At 56.1% G+C, this 19,487-nt stretch overlaps 3 protein-coding genes and 1 non-coding gene across 4 annotated transcripts; 2 read left to right on the top strand and 2 right to left on the bottom strand.

Annotated features, from left to right (window-relative positions):
- Positions 1 to 191: 191 nt before the first annotated feature.
- Positions 192 to 4,361, bottom strand: TMEM238 (transmembrane protein 238). Its single transcript, XM_060652692.3, has 2 exons — positions 2,960 to 4,361; positions 192 to 322 (listed from the first exon to the last, which is right to left on the bottom strand). The coding sequence occupies exon 1, from the start codon at positions 3,498 to 3,500 to the stop codon at positions 2,967 to 2,969; it is 534 nt and encodes a 177-aa protein (XP_060508675.1). The 5' UTR covers positions 3,501 to 4,361; the 3' UTR covers positions 192 to 322; positions 2,960 to 2,966.
- A 1,198-nt stretch (positions 4,362 to 5,559) lies between these two features.
- On the top strand, positions 5,560 to 8,207 carry RPL28 (ribosomal protein L28). The gene is made up of 5 exons (XM_060652693.2): positions 5,560 to 5,683; positions 6,044 to 6,132; positions 6,228 to 6,351; positions 7,864 to 7,982; positions 8,074 to 8,207. The coding sequence occupies exons 1-5, from the start codon at positions 5,608 to 5,610 to the stop codon at positions 8,161 to 8,163; spliced, it is 498 nt and encodes a 165-aa protein (XP_060508676.1). The 5' UTR covers positions 5,560 to 5,607; the 3' UTR covers positions 8,164 to 8,207.
- Positions 8,208 to 12,357: 4,150 nt separating this feature from the next.
- On the top strand, positions 12,358 to 12,442 carry TRNAQ-UUG (transfer RNA glutamine (anticodon UUG)). Its single transcript has one exon. It is a non-coding gene; the product is annotated as a tRNA-Gln (tRNA).
- A 2,362-nt stretch (positions 12,443 to 14,804) lies between these two features.
- Positions 14,805 to 19,465, bottom strand: UBE2S (ubiquitin conjugating enzyme E2 S). The gene is made up of 4 exons (XM_060652672.3): positions 19,243 to 19,465; positions 18,482 to 18,629; positions 16,967 to 17,157; positions 14,805 to 15,275 (listed from the first exon to the last, which is right to left on the bottom strand). Exons 1-4 carry the CDS (start codon positions 19,243 to 19,245, stop codon positions 14,955 to 14,957), a joined length of 663 nt encoding a protein of 220 aa, XP_060508655.1. The 5' UTR covers positions 19,246 to 19,465; the 3' UTR covers positions 14,805 to 14,954.
- Between the last annotated feature and the right edge of the window lie 22 nt (positions 19,466 to 19,487).

The raw sequence follows: 19,487 nt of genomic DNA, 5'->3' as shown, positions 1-19,487 counted from the left end.
GGGCCTGCGCTGAGGGAGGTGTGGACTGAGGGAGGGGGCATCTGTGCTCAAGATCCTGGCCCCACTCTCCCACCGCCCTCTGTGGGGGGTCGGTGTGAAGCGGGCTACAAGGTCCCCAAGGGCATGGGCAGCTCCTCTGGGGGTGTGGCCCGGACCCAGGGCTGTCCCTCTCCCAGACAGACACACAGTGCTAGGAGGCAGAGCCATTTATGGGGGGGGGGGGGGGATTGGGGGAGGACTGATAGGCATCCTGGTGGCCAAATGATTTTGGGCACAGCTGCACATCCTGGTCCAGTGCCAACAGGTGGGGCCATGGGTTCGTCTGCAGGAGGAAGGGAAGGGTTAGTGGCTATTCGGGACCCCTCTCAGTATCCATGCATCTGCTGGGTCCCCCACCCAGCGGCCTGAGCGTGCAGGGGAAGGGAGCCCCTTCTTGCTGCTTTAGCCCCAGGGAGCTCACACACCTTCTCCTTTGTTCCTTCATCTCCCTCCAGGCCCCCCTTCAAGGCAGCACCTGTGGGCCTTTAACTCACCGGAGCCCAGTGGTGCCAGGTAGAGAATGAGTGACAGGAAAGTGAGAGAGGAGAGACAGAGACGTGTAGAGGGAAAGATGGGCACAGAGACCAAGACAAAGAGGCACAGGAGACAGGGACAGAGACAGAGACACAGGGACAGAGAAAAAGGGAGATTGACAGAGAAAGAAAACAACAAGAGGGGATAAATAACAAAGAACGGTAGTGGCTCTGTCTGTCCACTCAACGGATTTTGGCTCCAGAGGGAGAAGGGAGTGACCCAGAGCCAGAATCTTCAGGTCCCTGTGTTACAGTTCAAGTTCTCTGTCCTTCATGCACTGGAAACACTTCACCCTGCCCACTAAGGAGTCCTGTGTTTGAACAGGCCTGTCTTCCTTCTAACAGGGGCCTTCGCTCCAGTCAGCTTGGCCCATGTTTCTGGCAGGCAGGTGGCTCCAGCCGGAGATCCATCCAGATGTATTAGACTTTGGGGCAAGGTAAAGGATTTTCGGGGGTCATTTTAACCACTGGTGAGTATTTCTGCATTATATGCCAAATTTTGTGTTAGCTGATGCTTCAGCTATGCAAACATCTTCTATTTTTCTTTCTTTCTTTCTTTCTTTCTTTCTTTCTTTCTTTCTTTCTTTCTCTCTTTCTTTCAGTAGGCTCCAAGCCCAACATGGAGCCCAGAGCAGGGCTTGAACTCATAACCCTGAGATCAAGACCTGAGCAGAGATCAAGAGTCAGACGCTTAAACAACTGAGCCACCCAGGCGCCTCGCATACATCTTTTCTTAAACCAGTCTCCTCATCTGAACTACAGAACGCAGCAGATGATTGGAGTGACTATTTTCTGAATTCTCACAAAGAAGGGTATATAAGTAGTATCATTCTGAATACACAGGAGAAAAGTTAATTCCTCACATACAAAGAAGGTCTTAGGACATCAGGATTTCACTCTTTTATGGAAACCCATTTGAGAAAGTGATTCAGTCACTCATGCATTCATTGTTCTACCTAGCCGTCCACTCATCGATCCAACCATCCATTCTCTCATCTATCTACCTACCTATCTGCCCAAACTATCCATCCAACTACCCATTCACCCATCTACCAGTTCATCAATCTAACCATATCCATCCATCCACCCCTTCATCTATGCACACATCCACCCAACAACCCATCCATCCACCCATCCATCCACCCACCCATCCATCCATCCATCCATCCACCCATCCAACAACCCATCCAACCATCCACCTACCCACTTATCAACCTCTGGTTTCCCGAGTTTACTTTTTGCTAGGCCATGCTAAGAATGAAGACACTAGAGGCCCAAGCCTTACCGTCAAGATGTTGCCTGTCCAGCGGGAGAGATAGTACCAGCACACAGATACAACAAGACAGATATAAGAGATAACAGGGGTAACTCAGACAATATGAAGACCCAAAGAACGGCAGCAAAATTGAGTTGGGCCATAATGAACACATGGGAAGTTTTCTGTGTGGAGTACAGACAGCAAGGGCGCTCCTGCTATAAGGGAAAGCACGAACAGAGGTCAATTGACGTGAGGGAGCCTGGTGTCCATGCACGGAGGGGTGCCATCATAACTGCAAAGAAGGCAGGGGATGCGGGGCTGACACTTGTGGGGCCCACATGCAGTGAGTGGCTAGGATTTTCTCAGAGGGCAACAGGGAGCCATAGCAGGTGTTTGAGCAAAGCTGGAGAGTGTGTGTTTAGGAAAGGAGATAAAAGGTAGAGGAGAGAGAAAAGGGAAGGAAAGAGCAGTAGAGCCTTCCCTGCATCTCACACTCCTCCCGGTGTTCTTACTCTTTCCCTCTTTCTCGGAAGAATCCCAGCTGTGTGCCCTCGGGCAAGAGGCGGCACCTTTCTGGGCCTCAATGTCCCCTACAGGGATGGGGATGATACTAGGAGTGATGGCAGAGACCCAGTTACACAGAGGGGATTAAATGGGACCTGGTGCCGCTGGGGGCTGGGGTGCAGAGCAGGGTCTCCAAGTGTGGGGGTGAGGTAACAGACATCCCTGGGCCTCATCTGGGGGGCAGGGTCTCCTTGTGTCTTCCAAGTCCACTGTCATGCCTTGCTGTCTGAGCCTCCACCCTCTAGGCCTTGCTACTCTCCTTTCTAACCTTGACCCCTGGGTTTCCTCCCTATTGTCTCCCTCCATCTCCATCCCCCCATCTTTCCCATTCTTTCCACTTCTATCCCCACCATCTCTCTCCAGCACTTCCCCCCCACCCCGCCCGTCTCTCCAGCTCTCCCCCTGTCTCTCCACCTCCCCCCCCTTCCCTTGTTATCTCTCCAGCTCTCCCCCTGTCTCTCCACCTCCCCCTCCCCGCCTCCCCCGTCACTCTGGCTGTCTCTCCCCTGTCTCTCCAGCTCTCTCCAACTCTCCCTGCCGCCCCACTCGCCGCCCCGCCCCTCACCTCGGGCTCACTCGGTGCCGGCGCCCGCCGCCCCGGGCCCGGCCTCGAGCGCGGCGAGCTGCAGGCGCACGCGGCGGGAGCTGGCGGCGGGCGGCGGGGGCGCGCGGGCGGCACGGCGCGCTCCCCGGGAGCCGGGCGCGGCGCGCGGGCCGGAGGAGGAGGCCGGGGCGGACCAACGGCGGGAGAGCTTGCGCGCGAGGCGGGCGAGCGCCGAGGGCCGCAGGCCGTAGTCGCGCTCGAGCTCCTGGCGCGAGATCTCGATGTTGCCGGTGTACCAGAGGATCCAGCCGAGCAGGCTCAGGAAGACGAGCAGCGCTCCCGAGTAGATGAGCAGGTCGCCGAAGTCGCGGCCGCGCACCTGCAGCTGCGCGAACACGCCGGTCAGCAGCGCCGCCATGCCCGCCACGTCCAGCGCCACGGCCAGCAGCAGCGCCATCCGGCAGCGGCCCAGGCCGGACGCAGGCCCTGGCGCGGCGGCCGGCGGGGACGGTACACCCGGCGGGGGCCCCTGCGGGGCGCCCACCGCTGGCGCCGCGGCCATGGCCTTGCTCCGCCAAGCTGGCTCCCCCGGAGAGCGTTCCGGGGTGCGGCCGGGCCCGGGGCGGGGTCAGGGGACGGCGCCAGGTGTGCCCGGCGCCCTCCTGGTCACCTGAGCTGGCTGGGTGCAGACCGGCCCGGCTTGGGGGAACCCCGGCCGCGGTTTCTGAGCACGTCCCGGCCCTCAGAGGCCTGTGCTGGGGGACAGCCTGGCTCACAGATAAAGGTGGGAGGGGCCTTATTCACCCCCAAGGAGCATGAAGGATCAGGGTTGTCTAAAGAGGCAGCGTGGGGTGCTATGGGAGCCCCGAGGTTGTTTCTGCTCAGTGCCTGTCACCAGGGCCCCCTGCGCACCAGCGCCCGACGGCTGGGCCAGGCGTGGGGGTGGTGGGGGGAGAGGAGGCGTCAAATACAAGAATCAGACAAGGCCCCTGGACCCCAACGAGTTCCGGGAGGCAAAGAATCAGCAGTCAGGGTGCCCTAATGGAAGAAACATGGGCCCTACGGAGCTTTCTCTCACTCATTGCCTGTCTCCTGGGGCCTCTCGTGCGCCTGGGAATGAACCTGGAGGCACGAAGGTGGATGGTTCTTGCAGCCCTGTGCACACCAACCATTAGATCCTGGGCGCTCTGGTGCAACGCTGCTGGTTATAGCGGTGAGCACAGCTGCCTTCCAGACTCCGGGCGCTCTGATGGGGGCAGCAGGCCGATCCCCTGGTTCCCGTCCGCTCAGGAGGTTTTCCCTAGTGCCTCTGGACTGCCAGGACTCATTCGGGGTGAAGCCCAAAAGCATAGAGAGGGACCGGACGAGGCTCCTGCCCTCAAGGAATTCCCAGAAATGATCACACATCAGGGTGCCATTAATAATGGGGTCGACCTAAGCCACTGCCATTCCTTTTAGTGAGCTGGGGTCCCCTGATATCCTCATCACCACCAGCAAGCGCCCAGCCCCGTGCTGGTGAGGCTGAAGCCACAGATCTACATCAGGCAAAAAATAAACCTCCAGAAAGTTTAACGGGTGTGACAGTGGGCACACTGGAGAGGGGAGAACGGGGGCGGAAGGCAGCAAGGCACGGAGAAGAGGCTGGGCCAACAGGTATGGACCCCCTAAAGGAACCAAGAGCTTTCCCACGCGAATCTCTTTTCCTCCAAGGAACTCGATCTTTAGAGGGAATCTATGCCCTCCTGGGGTGGCAGTCTGCGAGGAGATTCCGTTTAGCTTATCTCTAGACTCTAAACTCTAGATTCTAAACTCTAGACTCTAAACGGTTTAAGAGTTTTTTTTTTTTATGTTTACTTATTGTTGAGACAGAGAAAGAGCATGAACGAGGGAGGGTCAGAGAGAGGGAGACACAGAATCTGAAGCAGGCTCCAGGCTCTGAGGTGTCAGCACAGAGCTCCACGTGGGGCTCCAACTCACGGAGTGTGAGATCATGACCTGAGCCGAAGTCGGACGCTCAACTGACTGAGCCACCCAGGCGCCCCTAAGAGTTTATTTTAAAAGGACCTGAGGCGGGCAAACTGAGAGGTCTGTCGGGATTAGCTACAGAATTCCGAATGTGGCCGAATGGAAATCGAGTGTTTCCGAACAGACCCGAAAGGGCAAGCGCCAATAAGAGAAGGCCACCACCCAGGGGGAAGAGCGTTTCCTGAGATTTCCGAAAATGGCCGAGCGGGCCTCCGTGCCTTCGTCGGGAATAGCCGAGAGGTTACGAAGAGCGGAAGGATCCGAAGACGCTGGAGCTGGCCTTAGGTAATTCACGCATTGGCACGTTCATTCATAAAGCAAGTGCTTGTTGAGCGCCTATACTGTGCCAAGCGTTGGTGAGCAACCCCGGAGAGAAACCGCTGAGGAAAGGGACTTGGGGCCTCTGAACTGGACCCACTGGGAAATCCAGCCGTGGAATTCCGAAAACACACGAAGGGCCCCCGGCACGGTGGCGCTCCGCCTCCGAGAACACGCCCTCGGGTCCCTGCCCGAAGAGTTCCGAAGGTCTTCGAGCGGCAGGAGACCAGCTGGCGGAAGAGGCCGAACGTTTCCGAGCCGCCTCGGAGGCGGACGGAAGGAGGCGGGACAGGCGGGGGCGGTGCGCGCTCACGGAGGAAGCGGAAATGCGTGTTGGTATTAAAGGCGTCGCCCCGCCCCCTGCTTGCCTCTTTCCGTCTCCGGCTGCTGTAGGGAGCGGAGGTGAGGTTTGGGCTCTCCGTCGGCCCGCGTGGTCGCAGCACTTTTCCGCGGCCCTGGGTCTCTGCCTTTGCGTGGCCTCAGTCGCTGCGCCCCTTGTGTCCTTGGCTGTCCCCTTCCGCCCGAGTCCACCGCTGGAAATCGCTGTGAATTCTCGAGTTCTCACCCCTGCGTCCCCCGCAGTTAGTCTCGGCCTCCCGAGTTCGGGCCGCCGCCTCCGGTCATCCAGCCCCGTCTGGCAAAGTGCTAGTTCGCTGTGTGCCCCTGGGGACCCCTATTCGCCCTGGTTCCCAGTCACACCCTGCCCCTGAGGCGCCGGTCCGCGACTCCCTTTGATTCCTGTCCCTGCCCCTTTTCCCGCAGCTGCCGCCATGTCCGCCCACCTGCAATGGATGGTCGTGCGGAACTGCTCCAGCTTCCTGATTAAGAGGAACAAGCAGACGTACAGCACCGTGAGTGGGGCTGGGACGCCGGGGTCTGAGGGGGGCACCCTCGCGGTCGCGGGGCCCCTTCCCTCCTCGCGACCCCGATGCGTTCTCCTTCCCAGGAGCCCAATAACCTGAAGGCTCGCAACTCCTTCCGCTACAACGGGCTGATTCACCGCAAGACTGTGGGCGTGGAGCCGGCGGCCGATGGCAAAGGGGTGGTGGTGGTGATGAAGCGGAGATCCGGTGAGCATTCGCCCTGGCTTGGCTCCGCGCTGCAGACCCCTCTCGGGCCACAGCTGTAATGCTGTGGAATCGAGGATTCCCCAGATCGGGAGGGAAGCTGTGTGAGCATCTGTTAAGCTAGCAGGATCTCATCCACACCAGGTGGTTCTAAGGGCTAAGTTGCAGGATTGCATGGTCGTGTGATGTTTTCAGGTTAAGTCCTTGAAGCATGTCGGGGAAGGTAGATGTCCCCATTTCACAGGTGGGAAAACAGGCCAACAGGTAAGAAGTGACAGGCTAGTTCTGCATGGGAAGCAGCAGTGATGTGACCCCCATAAACTGCTCTGGGGCCTGGACAGGTGTCTTTAGCAGGTCACGGGGACAACGCTTCAGAGGCTGGTAAAGGTTGAGTCTGTATCCCAGCTCCACCATCTTTGTTTGTTCTTGGGGAGGTGGGGAGGGTGGTTGGTTTAAGCGATCGGAATGAGGATTTCCCTGGGCTCTTGAGTACGGCTGCTTTCTCTTTGGGTTCGCAGTCCAGCATGCTGTTCAGTGACAGCAGTGGCCATGGCCTGTTGGCTCTTGATGGGACTCCCGCCCACACTAGAGGGGGATTACTGTCCCTTCTGAGGAGCACAGCACCCGGAGCAAGAGAGAGCTTGGAACGAGCTTGTAGGGTTCCGGTACTCCCGAGAACCCTGTTCTGGTGCTCTGGGCCCTGAAAACTGTACTTTCTTCTCACGTTGGGTGGCCTCCCCCGGGCTGTCAAACTGGACTGACATGAGGAGGTAATGTTTCTGCTCTGAGGTCAGCAACTTGGTCAAGGCCAGTGTTTAAAATCACTGGTGTGGTGCAGTGTCCTTGGTTTCTTGGGTGACCCCTTTTATTACAATTTTTTTTTTGGAGCCCGGAGTCTACCCAGGACCCCAATGTTCTACTTGAGATCCTAAACCTAGGCCTGCAGCTTTGTGGCACAAGAAAGGGGGTGCTTTCCTTTTGATCGTGGGTAGCGGGAGTCCTGGCTCTGCCTGTGCAGGCGTGCGGGAGGGCAGGTGCTTGGCCCAGGGCTCTTCCTCACCTTGGCCTTCTCTGGCCCCTTCATGGCTTGCCAGCAACTCAGCCAAGCCTCACTGCTTGTCTCACACCCTTGTTCCAGACGGGGTAGCCTGGGCCCTGGGGTAGGGCAGGAAGAGACCAGAGCTTTGGTGTCCAGAGCACTGGCTGCCTGGCCAGCATGGGGGTTGTGCCCGCAGGGCATGGGCAGATAGCCTGTGTTCACCTAACTGCTGTGTGCCTGTGATCTTGGATGAGAGTTCTCCTTCCAGTGCTTCTGCATTCCTTTGTCAAGTGAGTTGATGACTGTTAGGGACACGGGAGAAGACCCGTCAGGGTGCTCGGCTGGGCCTGACCTGTGGCAGTACATGGGTGGATGGCGTTGGCACCTGTGTGTCCGGTGTGAGACCACACCACCATTGCCTGGGAGGTCCACTAAAGATCCAGACGACTTTCAGGCTGACCCCTGCCACCCTCTAGGCCAGCGAAAACCTGCCACCTCCTACGTGCGGACCACCATCAACAAGAATGCCCGGGCCACCCTCAGCAGCATCCGGCACATGATCCGCAAGAACAAGTACCGTCCAGACCTGCGCATGGTGAGTGGGGCTGCCAGAACTGAGGCGGGGCCTCTGCCGACCCCTCCTTGGGGGAGGGCTGGTGGGCTGAGCCCGTTCCTTGTCGCTCTAGGCCGCCATTCGCAGAGCCAGCGCCATCCTGCGCAGCCAGAAGCCGGTGATGGTGAAGAGGAGGCGCGCCCGCCCCACCAAGAGCTCCTGAGCACCTATTTCCCCCTCCCAAGCAATAAAGATGTCAGCCACCTCGCCTGGGGCTCCGCGCCTGTGTGTGTGTGCCTGCTTGTGCAGGGTGTTCTTCGCCATAACATACAGGTCACAGCGTCCGGGGACCGGAGGGCCCAGGGAGGGGGCTGGTGGAGCCCAGGCCCAGGTCTTGCTGGCGATGTCCAGGCCAGCGTTCCTGCCCCTCAGGCTGGGGGTTGGTACAGGGTCTTCCTTTTTCTTTTTTTTATTGTGTATTTGTGAGACAGCAAGCAGGGGAGGGGTAGAGAGAGGTGAGAGCATCCCAAGCAGCCCGACGGGGGGCTCGAACTCCGGAACTGTGGGATCCTGACCTGAGCTGCCCCGGTGCCCCTGGTACAGATTCTTACTCTGAACATCAGAGGTGACTGTCCAGTGCAGCAGATTAGAAAGTGGATGCTAAACACGTAAAGTTGACTACAGTCCTCACCTCACAGTCTCAGACTCTGTTGACACGGGACACAGCTTCAAGAAAGACTGGTGGAGCCTCAATCTCATGGATGGGGATTGGGGCCAAGGGTCAGCCCACTGTCATGTCCTGTTCATGTCCTGGTTCGTGCCTCGTGCATGTGTGGCCTGTGAACACGAGAGCACGTACTCTTTAGGGCTTTGTGGTCTCAGACTGGACAGCGGACCCTTCCTAGAGGGTGTCCAGATGGTTCCTGACGGAAGCGGGTCCTGGGACAGCTCCCAGCCCTCACGGGGATTAAGCATCAGGCCCACGGGAGTGAAAGGTCCCAGGAGGGATGGGCAGAGCCCTGGCCGTGGGGGCCAGGAGTGTGTCCATCTCTGCCTCGCCCGTCTGAAGCCAGAGTTGCTGGTCTTGGGCTCAGTGGTGGCTCCTGAGTGCTCAGCCCCCATAGTGGGCAGGAGCCACCAGCTACGGGTGACCTTAGGCATCCTGTTCGGGCTGGGAACCACACACAGACCCTTCACTGGGCCACCCCTTCTCTCCCATCCTGAGGAGCTAGAGTAGTTTCTGGTGGCTTCCACCCCTTTCCTCCTGGTGTTTAACAGCTGGTGATGGCTGCTAGGCATGGGACCTGGTTGCCTGGGTCCCACCAACATGTCAACCACTAGCTGTGTGGCTCTGGGCAAGTAACTGGACCTCTCTGTGCCTCCTGTCAGAACTGAGTGGGCTGGCGAGAAGAGGGCCTGCACAAGACAAGTGCTCAGTAGCAGTGGGTTTTTGGTCTTCCAGAAGCAAGTACAGAAGGAAGCGGGATGTGTTTGTGTGCAAATCTGTGTGTGTATATGCAGACACATGGGGAGTGGCTGTTTCTCCCAACAGCTGTGGTCACTCGACAAAGCAGGTGTCCTAGGCTCAGGTTGGGAAGGGGTCACATTGTCATTGCCCTGACCTGTTCCCTGCATACACACCCTGTGCCAGCCAGTATGCCACAGGTCAAGGATCCCACACAGGAGACCCCTGGTCTCTACTGTTCTGGAGACCATGTCCTGGAACACCCCTGCTCCCTGTCTCCACTCCAGAGCCCTGCGGCCAAAGGCATCCTGCAGAGGCCCCCCTGTCTGCATCAGGGCAGGACCCCTGCCTCGAGGGGTGCCTTTGTGGGTGGGTCACCTGGTGGCTCAATGCCTCAGTTTCCCCATCTCTGAGAGAAGCATTTCAAGTGCCTGATTCTTCAGGGGTCCACAAAGCAGAGATTGTGGTTTTGTTTGCTGCTGCGTCTCCAGCACTAGCTCAAAACGTCTGCAGAATTGAGTTGAGGGTAGGACACACCCTTGGCTGCTGTCACAGGGTCACTCAACACGGGGGCTTGGCTGAGAGGCTGGCCTTAATTATACTATATTTCCATTAGCACTGGCATATCAGATACGTTGAGATATGTGTGTGTACATGTATGCATATATATGCATATATACGTATATATCCACCCATTACATACGTACACACACAGATACTTGCATTGCACTCCCTGGTCCTGCAACCTTGGGCAAATTACTAAACTTCCCTATGACCTTGTTCCCTCATCTGTGATGTCTACATCAACAGATCCTACTTCCTAAAGCTGTTGAGAAGATACGGTGTGCAAAAAGCTTAGGAAGAGACCTGCCATGTCATGCCCACAAATCATAATTGCGTGAATGAATGTTTATTATAAATTATTTTGACTGGATGGACTCAGACAATCGGAGATGCCTTCCCATGTTTATAACTCTGCGCAGGAAACCATGTGTGTTTTCCAGGGCACTCGTGAGCACACGTGCCGAATCCATACACCCCAATACCCTGGGGTTCCCAAGTTCATGCAAGCGGCTGTGTGTGTTTGTGAATGTCGTGACCTCTGCAGCATTTCTGATCCAGGCTGTCCAGCAAATTTGTTGATCTCCCTTTGTTTCTCTTGTAGTCACTTGGCTGGAATAAAACCATCTACTCTTTTAAAGTCATTATGAAAATAACGTGTGCACGTGGTTTGGAGATGTGCAAATGGAAGAAGAGCATCCAGGGGCAAAGGGGCCCCAGCATCCCAGCCCCTGGCTCCACAACCTGTTTGTCGCGTGTTGTTCGTGGAAGTTATCGGAAACTCTTCACAAATACCCACGTGCATGCCCCGTGCACGCGTGGGGTTTGAGCAGCCTGCTGAGTTAGCCCTTACTGTATGTTCACCCCTGGCTCTGGGCTTTCAGCAACACCAGCAACTTCGTTTTAGCGTCTACATTTTTTCTTTTTTAAGGTTTGTTGGTTTTGAGATAGCGAGTGCACACACGTGCCTGTGCATGGGGGAGGGGCAGAGAGGAGAGAGAGAATCCCAAGCAGGCTCAGCACTGTCAGCTCCGAGACCAATGCGGGGCTCCATCTCACAGACTATGAGATTATGACCTGAGCTGAAGTCGGACGCTTAACTGACTGACCCACCCTGGTGTCCCTAGCATCTACATTTTGTATAGTATTTATGGGAGAGAGGCAGCAATAGGGGACGCTTTTCATAATTTTTCCGTAAGTCCAGAACTGTTCTAAAAAGTAAAGTCTGTTAAAACAAAAAACAAGATAGTCTGTAACTCCCAGACTGGGAAAAATCCAAATGTTGGGTCAAAATCAAAGTGCTAGTGAGGGCATGGGGGAATGGGCACCCTCATATTGCTAACAGAACGCAAACTGGGACAAACCCCACGGGGCACAATTTGGCAATATCTGTACAAATTACAAACGTAATTGTAACACTTTGGCCCAGTAACGTCATGTATAAGATTTGCTGTAAGGACATACTCCCTGTGTGCCACAAGACCCACCTCCAAAGATTATTCGTTCCAGCCTCGTGGGTTGTTGGTCAATCAATACAGGATGTGGTAAGTCACGGCGCATTTATATGATGGGACACTAGGCACCTAAGAGCAGGGAAGTGCTGATTTGGACAGACTTCCAAGACTTCTAGTTACGTTGAAAGAGCAAGGAGCGGCATGCGGTGTGCAGGACGCTGTGTGCTGTGGGAGAATAAAAGGATTAACAGGATTATATATTTGACTCTGCCTGCATTTGTGTAGAATCTCTCTAGAAAAATATACAAGCAGCTGGTAACACTGGTTGTCCCCGATGAAGGGGGCCGTTGGGGAGATAGGAATTAGAGGGATCTGTTTCTTTGTAGAAACTTTTATCTTAAAAAAAAAAAAAAAAAATCAAGTCTTTGTTTTTTGAAAGAGTAACAATCACAAGGTATCCCAAGCTTTGCTTCCTTGAGGCAATTAATATTTGCAGGGTCTTTTTTTTTTAATTTTTTTTTTTTTTTTTTACATTTATTTTTGAGAGAGAGCACAAGGTGAGGGAGGGGCAGAGAGAGAGGGAGACACAGAATCAGAAGCAGGCTCCAGGCTCCGTCCAAACTGTCAGCACAGAGCCTGACGCAGGGCTCGAACCCGCGAGAACTGCGAGATCATGACCTGAGCTAAAGTCGGATACCCAAACGACTGAGCTACCCAGGCGCCCCAATATTTGCAGGTTCTAAAGTAACCTTCCAGAAGCTTTGAATGCATAGGCAAACAAATAACACATACCCTATTTTAAACAAAATAAAAAAAAAATAATAGTTTGCACTGTTCACATGTTGCTCCCCCCACCCCCACCCCAACTTAATCTAGTTTGGAGATTGGTCCATATCCACACATAAAGAGTTTTTTTGTTTTAAAAATCCTCAGGGACGCCTGGGTGGCTCAGTCGGTTGAGCATCTGACTTTGACTCAGGTCATGATCTCACGGTTCGTGGGTTCGAGCCCCGTGTCAGGCTCTGTGCTGACAGCTCGGAGCCTGGAGCCTGCTTCAGATTCTGTGTCTCTATCTCTCTCTGCCCCTCCTCTGCTTGCAGTCTCTCTCTCTCTCAAAAATAAACATTAAAAAAAAATTTTTTTTAATCCTGAAATAGTGTATTTCAGGATTCAATACTCACACACACACACACACACACACACATATATATAGAAAAGAATTATAAAGCAAGCATCCACATAATCAACACCCAAGTAAAGAAACAGGACTACCTGCTCCCCAGAAGTCCACCTGGGTTTCTTGCCAGTTTAAGGTAACCAGAATGCCCAACTTTACGCAGACAATCTTTTACAGTTTTACAACCTACGTATGTATGTTCAGCAGTACAACTTATTTTTGCCTGCTTTGGAATTGTGCACGAAGGCATTCGAATTGTGGGAATCTTTTATGACTTGCTGGTCTGGCTGATCATGACGTTTGTGATTTTTCCCTGCTGCTGGGAGCAGTGGTAGTTCATTTTTTGTCCTATGGTATTGTTTCTTGAACCTACAACCGCGTTTACAGTGCGTGTAATGAGGACAGATGTTGTTTAAAGCCTGCTGTGTAAGAATGCCGAGTAACAAGGTACGCGTGCTTTCGACGTTTCCGCGTGCGTTTTAGCATTTGCTGCTCCCACCAGGGCCACACGACGGGGTCTGTGGCTCTACAACCTTGGTATTGTTAGACACGAACGACCGTCATTAGTTCCGTGGGAGTGGAGCGGTATCACTGTTGGCTTACACTGCATTTTCTCAACTACGAGCGAGGAGTAGCTTTTGGATTTCCTCTTTTGTGACCTGCTTTCACCAGTTTCTCTTTTGTGTTCTTTTTCTTACTGATTTGGGGGGGGCTCTTTATACATTCTTTGAATTAGTACTTTTTGGTTATATGTCTTGCAAAATCTTCTGCCCCACTGACTTATCTTCTACTCTAGATAAATGAAGTTATTGGCTTAATTAAATAAGCTTCGTTGATACAGTTTACATAAAAATACACCCATTTTTAGTTGAAGTTTTGACAAATTTATGCACCTGTGTGACCACCGATATGATCAAGATCTGGGATATACTCATCACTCCAGAAGGTTGCCCCTGCCCCTGTACATGTTTTCCTTGATTGCAGATAGCCAGTGACCTGTTCTCAGCCACTAGTGACCAATATTGCCAGTTCTAGAATTTCATCCATAAGTGGAACCAGATATTTTGTACACTTATGTATAGGGCTTCACTTAGCAGAGAATATTTTTGTGATTCATCTAAGCTGGTTTTTGTATCAGTATTTTGCTGAGTAGTATTCCATTCTATGAACTCACAATTTTAGTCCATCTGTTAAACCTTTGGATTATTTCCACTTTTTGTCCATCAGAAAGGGAGCAACTCTGAAAGTTCATGTACAAGTCTTTAGGTAGACATGTTTCCCTTTCTCTTTTCATGATCATTTTTTGACAGGGGACCACAAATTTTGTTAATGGACAATAAGCCAATTTGAAGCCAGCTGGCTGCCGGGCCTCTGCCTTCGAGGTCCCTCCCACCCTCCCACCACTCGGGCTTTACAGCCTTTACCTCTGCCCCACCCCCCATCAGTCTGAGACCAGGACCACCAGCCTGCAGTCCAGAGGGCCAGGCCAGTAAAAGCTGCCTGTGTACAGGAGGCTAACCTGCCCCAGGTCCTCCTGCACCACCCCCCTCCCCTGGAGTGGTGGGGCAGAATCTGTCAATTTGACAGACTGGTTTCTAGGATTAGGTCACAGTCACCTGGAATTAAGCAGGAGCACCTGGGAGGCTTCTGCCCATCAGCTGAGCCCTTCAGAAAGATCTGGCCCTTAGGTGGGGCACTTGAGCTTCCAAGAGCTGAGGACAGCCTCTGGGTGACCGGGTCCTACAAGCCTGAGGATAGCTAAAACCCACCAGGAGGGATCCCTTGCCGGGACTGGAGACTGGAGATAGGAACGTGGACGGGGCAGAGGCCTTCAACTGTGAAACCAGAGGACAGTGGCCAGCTCACCGCACCCGGGCTGCAGACCAACGGAGACAGGTGGATGGGCATCGTTTTAGGCCTAGGATTTGGGGAACAGGCTTTGTTGCCCTGAGCTGAATCAGGTGTGGAGAAGCCAGCAGCTTCCCCCCCACCTGTCTGTCTCGGGAAGAAAGGGACACTGCCGCACACCTACCTCAGGAACGAAGACAACAACTATCAAGAACAGGCCCGGCCCCCCCCCTTTAGACAGGAAATCGGGGTCCTCCCCCACTGCCACAGGATGAGCGAGCTGCAGCCCTACATGGGGACTTAACAGGGGGACCCGTGTGGCTGAGGCCGTGGTCCTGGGGTGTCTGTGAGGCACAGCAGCTGCTTTTCCAACTTTATTTAGAAAAACAAATCCAGGTCCCGGTGCCCCCACACCCTCCCCCACCCCAGCCATAATTTAAATAACTTAGAGACAGAGTTGGGGGGTCAGTGTCGGGAAGGGGGAGGTGGGGAGGGCTGGAGAAGAGCCACTACAGCCGCCGCAGCGCCCGCTTCTTGTCCGTCTTTTTCTTAGCTGCCAGCTTCTTGTCCCGCTCACCCGCGTGCTTCTTGGCCATGGGGCCATCGGCTCCTCCAGGACCCCCGGGAGCCAGGGGGTCAGCAGAGGGGGCTGCGCCCGCACCCGGGGCCCGGCCGGCCTCTGCGCTGCTGGGCCCGCTGGCGCCCCCGTGGATCTCCGTGAGCAGGCGGGCTCGGGCGGCGTACTCCTCGTAGTTCTCCAGGAGCAGGCGGCCAGCCTCCTCGTTGAGGGCAGACTCGGGGTTAGGGTGGATCAGCAGGCACTTGATGGTCTGCGGGCAGAGGACCAAGGTCAGGGGGCTGGGCCTCGTGGCCTCCACACCGGCTGCTCCCTGTTCCCGATGCTGTCCCCCAACAAGACGCTGGCCCAGCTCACACCTGTGTCCCCTGTGATCGAGGCCCGGACTGGAGAGGGAAGGGACTTGCCCGAGGTCACTCAGGAAGCAAGGGAGACAACTTAGGAACTCACACCTGGGCCTGCTGGGACTCCAGGGCTGTTCATCTCTCAACATAAACAGGACACATAAAAACCCAGGGCTGTCACCAGAGGTACCAAGGAAGAGCCAGACTCCGGTGGGCGGGCCGGACCGAGAAAGGCATCAGGGTGTAAATAAAGGGACCTGGCCCGTGAGGAACATCCAGAGGGAAGTGTAGGAAGGGAGCCGATCCCCACACCCCTTTAAGTGGGGGGTAAACCGAAGCCAGACGTGCACGGGCTCCGTGAAGGGGTGGAGCGAGACCAGCCACAGTGGGGTCTGTCCCAACCCCCCTTTTGGCCACTATGAAAGGGAGCCTGCAGGGCCCTAACTGTGCCTCAAGCGGGGGACACGACCCTTCTGGCCTGTAAACAAGGACAAGAACAGGTGGTCCCCTGGCTGCTGTGACAGGCAAGGCACATGGCCCGGCAAACACCACTGATGCTGAGCAGGGACCCAGGACCACACCCAATTCTAAGCTCTGGCCCCACACCCACAGGCCCCTCAGGCGCTCCCTCACGGCTGGGGCCAGACCCAAGGCTCCTAGGGATCATCGGGGACACAGAGTCACTCTGTGAGCTCACCTCCAGAGTCCCTGGCAGCCGCTGCAGACACGACCGGGAGAGGAGGACAAAGTACGATTACCTTGGAGCTCCATCCTCCCCAAGTGCCCAGCAGGAAACTCCGCGTCCCCACCCCACCATCTGCCCCAGGGCTCCAGAGCAATTCCATTTTCAAAAAAATGTGTTTTCTGAAGTAGCCCCCATGCCCAACATGGGGCTGGAACTCACGACCCCAAGGTTAAGAGTCACAATCCTACCGACTGAGCCAGCCAGGTGCCCCTCAGAAACCTTTTGTAAGCCTTGAGTGGGGTGGGGAGGCAGCATGTGACCTAAATGCCTTAGTGGCTGTGGAGATGGGTGTCTCCACCTGGGCTCAGTGGACACAGAGTCCGAATCACCCTCTGTGAGGCTGCAGAGCAGCACGAGCGCCTGGGCTTCCCACTCGATGCGACAAGTAAGAGTTCCCTACCACACACCGTCCCTGGTGGAGCAGAGTTGCTCCTGGTGGAAACGACAAGTTTGAGCTACGGCAGTGACGGCTGTACAAATTCTGTGACTCCCGCGTAACCAATGAACTGTATGGTCCAGGAATTTCATACTGTAAATTATAACTTGAAACCAACCCCCCCCCCCCCCCCGCCCCCGCCTGATGCCTGACTTGCTCCATCAGGAGAGTGTCCCATTACACAAACCCCTTGCGCGTTCCACACACAGCAAAGGTACACCAGGCACGGCACAACCTGTACAACCACGCTCAGTGGGTCAAGCACTGCCAAGCCTTCCAGAATTTTCCAGCTGGAAACTTGGACTTTTACACAGAAGCCCCTAACAACTTCAGAGTTTATTTTAAAAAAGAAAGAATGCACCACAGCCCAGGCGCCACTGGGATGTCCAGGAGGGGGGAGCCCCCCGCCAAGAACTCACCAGCAGCACATGCCGGATGCCCAGCTCCGCTGTCCAGTCCCTTTTGAGCACGTTGACGCAGATCTCACCGTTGGCGCCCACGTTGGGGTGGAAAATCTTGGTCAGGAAGTAGCCCTTGGGCGGGGAGGCGGGAAAGTCCTTCCCCAGCAGGAGCTTCATGCGGAACAGGCCTCCGGCGTAAGGGGTCCCCTCTGGAGTGCAGGAGGGGGCCGGGTCAGGACGCCCAGTCTCCAGTCTGGCTGTGAGCCCAGTGCCCTGCCGCCACCCCCCCTACCCCCCACAAGACCGAGGCTTTCGTGAGAGTGGAGTGAGGCTCAGCTCCCTGCCTCAGGGTGATGGCCCTGACCTGGTGCTGGTAGCCACCCCCGGACGCCTCCTCTCTCCTTCCCGAGGGCAGACGCTCCCACCCACAGATCTTCTAGGAAGCAGGAAGATCTTCTTTGAAGGCCCGCAGGCAAATGATGGGACTGTTGTCAACTCCAGGTCTGCCCGCCAGCCTGCCTCAGTGAAAGGTTCTCGTCCACCCACTTGCTCATGACACACACACACACACACACACACACACACACACACACACGAGGGAGCGGTTCTGTGCCCACTGTTGTTCCTCGTACCCCAATCCCCACATCCCTCAGTGGCAGCCTGGCGACTGACGTCTAGGCGCCCTCCTGCACCTGACCCCGCCACTACGGTCACCTCTTTCCCGAAGCCAGCGGTTAATAGTTTCCTGACCGCCCTGCCCCCTCCCTGTCAAAGGAACACTGCAGCCATCACATCTTTGAACCCACCAATGGCTTCCTTTCCCAACTCCTTACAGACTCTTCTGCTCCCTGAAAGCTCCATCAGTCTCTTCTCTGTCCCTACAAAGTACCCACGGCGCCTGCCTTGGAACCCGGCCTATCACCATCGAGCACTGCGTGATAATAACCCAGAAGTCTTCCCTGACGCCCTCCCCACTGTCCCATGCGCGGCCAAGTCCTTCACCACGCGCTCTCGCAACCTCTTGTGTCACTGTGTAGAAGCAGCACACTAATTCACTGCACGGTTAAACGATCACACATAATCACCTGGTTATTACTGTTCCCTCTTGCAACACCGTGTCCGGCTAGTTCCCTGCTCTGTCCCGTGGGTCCCGGACATGACAGCAAGGAGTCTGCGGTCATCCGGCCCACCCTCCAGGCCCCAGAGAACCCCTACCTGACAAGCCTGCTACAGCCCCCGTTAGATGCTCTCACCACCTTGCAGGAAACATGTACACGGTCAGTGGTTGTGGTGTCCGGCCCTGCAAGCCGTGAGCGCCAAGTCAGAGGGCTCCCTGGTCCACCACTGCGTCCCCAGCACCCGGCACAGTCCAACTTGTAACTGGAGCTTCCTATTGTTCTAGTTCTGCTTTTTCGGTTTGTTTGTTTTCTAGATGCCACGTATAAGTGAAATCACGTGGAAACGGTCTTTCTTTCCGACCCATTCTCGTACTCAAGAGGAACCCACAAGCACACTCCTCCTGCCCACACTCACCAGGGCCCTCGATGGTGACCTGCAGGTCAGTGAGGTCTTCCTCGTTGGGGAACACCTTGATGCCATCAGGCGGGTCAGCAGTCAGCGTGGTCACCTCCTTATACACCAGGCGAATGATGTGGGGGGGCAGGTTCTCCACATTGGAGTTCTGGACACAGAAGAGAAGGGGTGGGTAGCTGGCGGAGCCGGGGCTTCCTGGATCTAAGGATGCAGTGGCCACCCTGGTGTTGATCCCGCAGTCCCCAGGTCCCCCACCCAGCATGCTCCAGATGGCCGTCCAAAGCTGACCTCCCACTAGAAATGGGGACGGGCCTTCCAAGGGGCTTGTGGATGGTTCTGCCTTCTCCAGAGGCCCCCAAGTCTTGCTCACAGTCAGGCATGGTCCCCAGTGTTTCGGGGTACGCCCGAGGCCTACCCTGGTCCCCCTCCCTACCTAACCTTGGTGAAACCATCTTCGAAACCCCAGCTCGGGCCTGGAGATGGAGGCGGAGCGTCCTTGCTCCCGGAACACCCACGGGCGAGCCACAAAGCCCCAGAGCCCTCTCCGGGACTCAGCCGGGCCTTCCCCTCTGGGGAACCTGCGGGCCGCCCAGGTTCCGCTCCTGCCCCGCCTCCAGGAGGGCCCGCGGGCCCATCCCAGGCCCGGGACCCCAGGCGGGCCCCCCGATACCCCAGTGAGTCCGCGAGAGGCTCCTGAGACCCCGCCTCCTCCTCCAGGGGGGCCCCTGACCGCCCCTCCCGGGCCTGGCCTCCGCGCTCACCATGACTGTGGCCGGCCGGGGGCGGGTCCCCCCGGCCCCCTTCCTGCGCTCTGCGGGCCGCCGGCTGGGGCGGGGGGCCCAACTGCTGCCGCTGCGGCCCTAGGGAGGCCCCGGCAGCTCCGCTCCACTCCCCGCTGCCTCCGACGCCCGCCGCGCTGAGCGCCTAGAACTCCTCCTGCCCCGAGCGCCCAGCCGCACTGAGCCGGTCGCGCGCGCACCGCCGCCCTTTTGTAGCCGTCCGTAGG

Source organism: Panthera onca, chromosome E2 (genome assembly GCF_046562875.1).
Source record: "Panthera onca isolate mPanOnc1 chromosome E2, mPanOnc1 haplotype 2, whole genome shotgun sequence".
Lineage (NCBI taxonomy): Eukaryota > Metazoa > Chordata > Mammalia > Carnivora > Felidae > Panthera > Panthera onca.
Note: the sequence above shows the minus strand (reverse complement) of the source record. Positions and strands in the feature narration are given on the sequence as shown.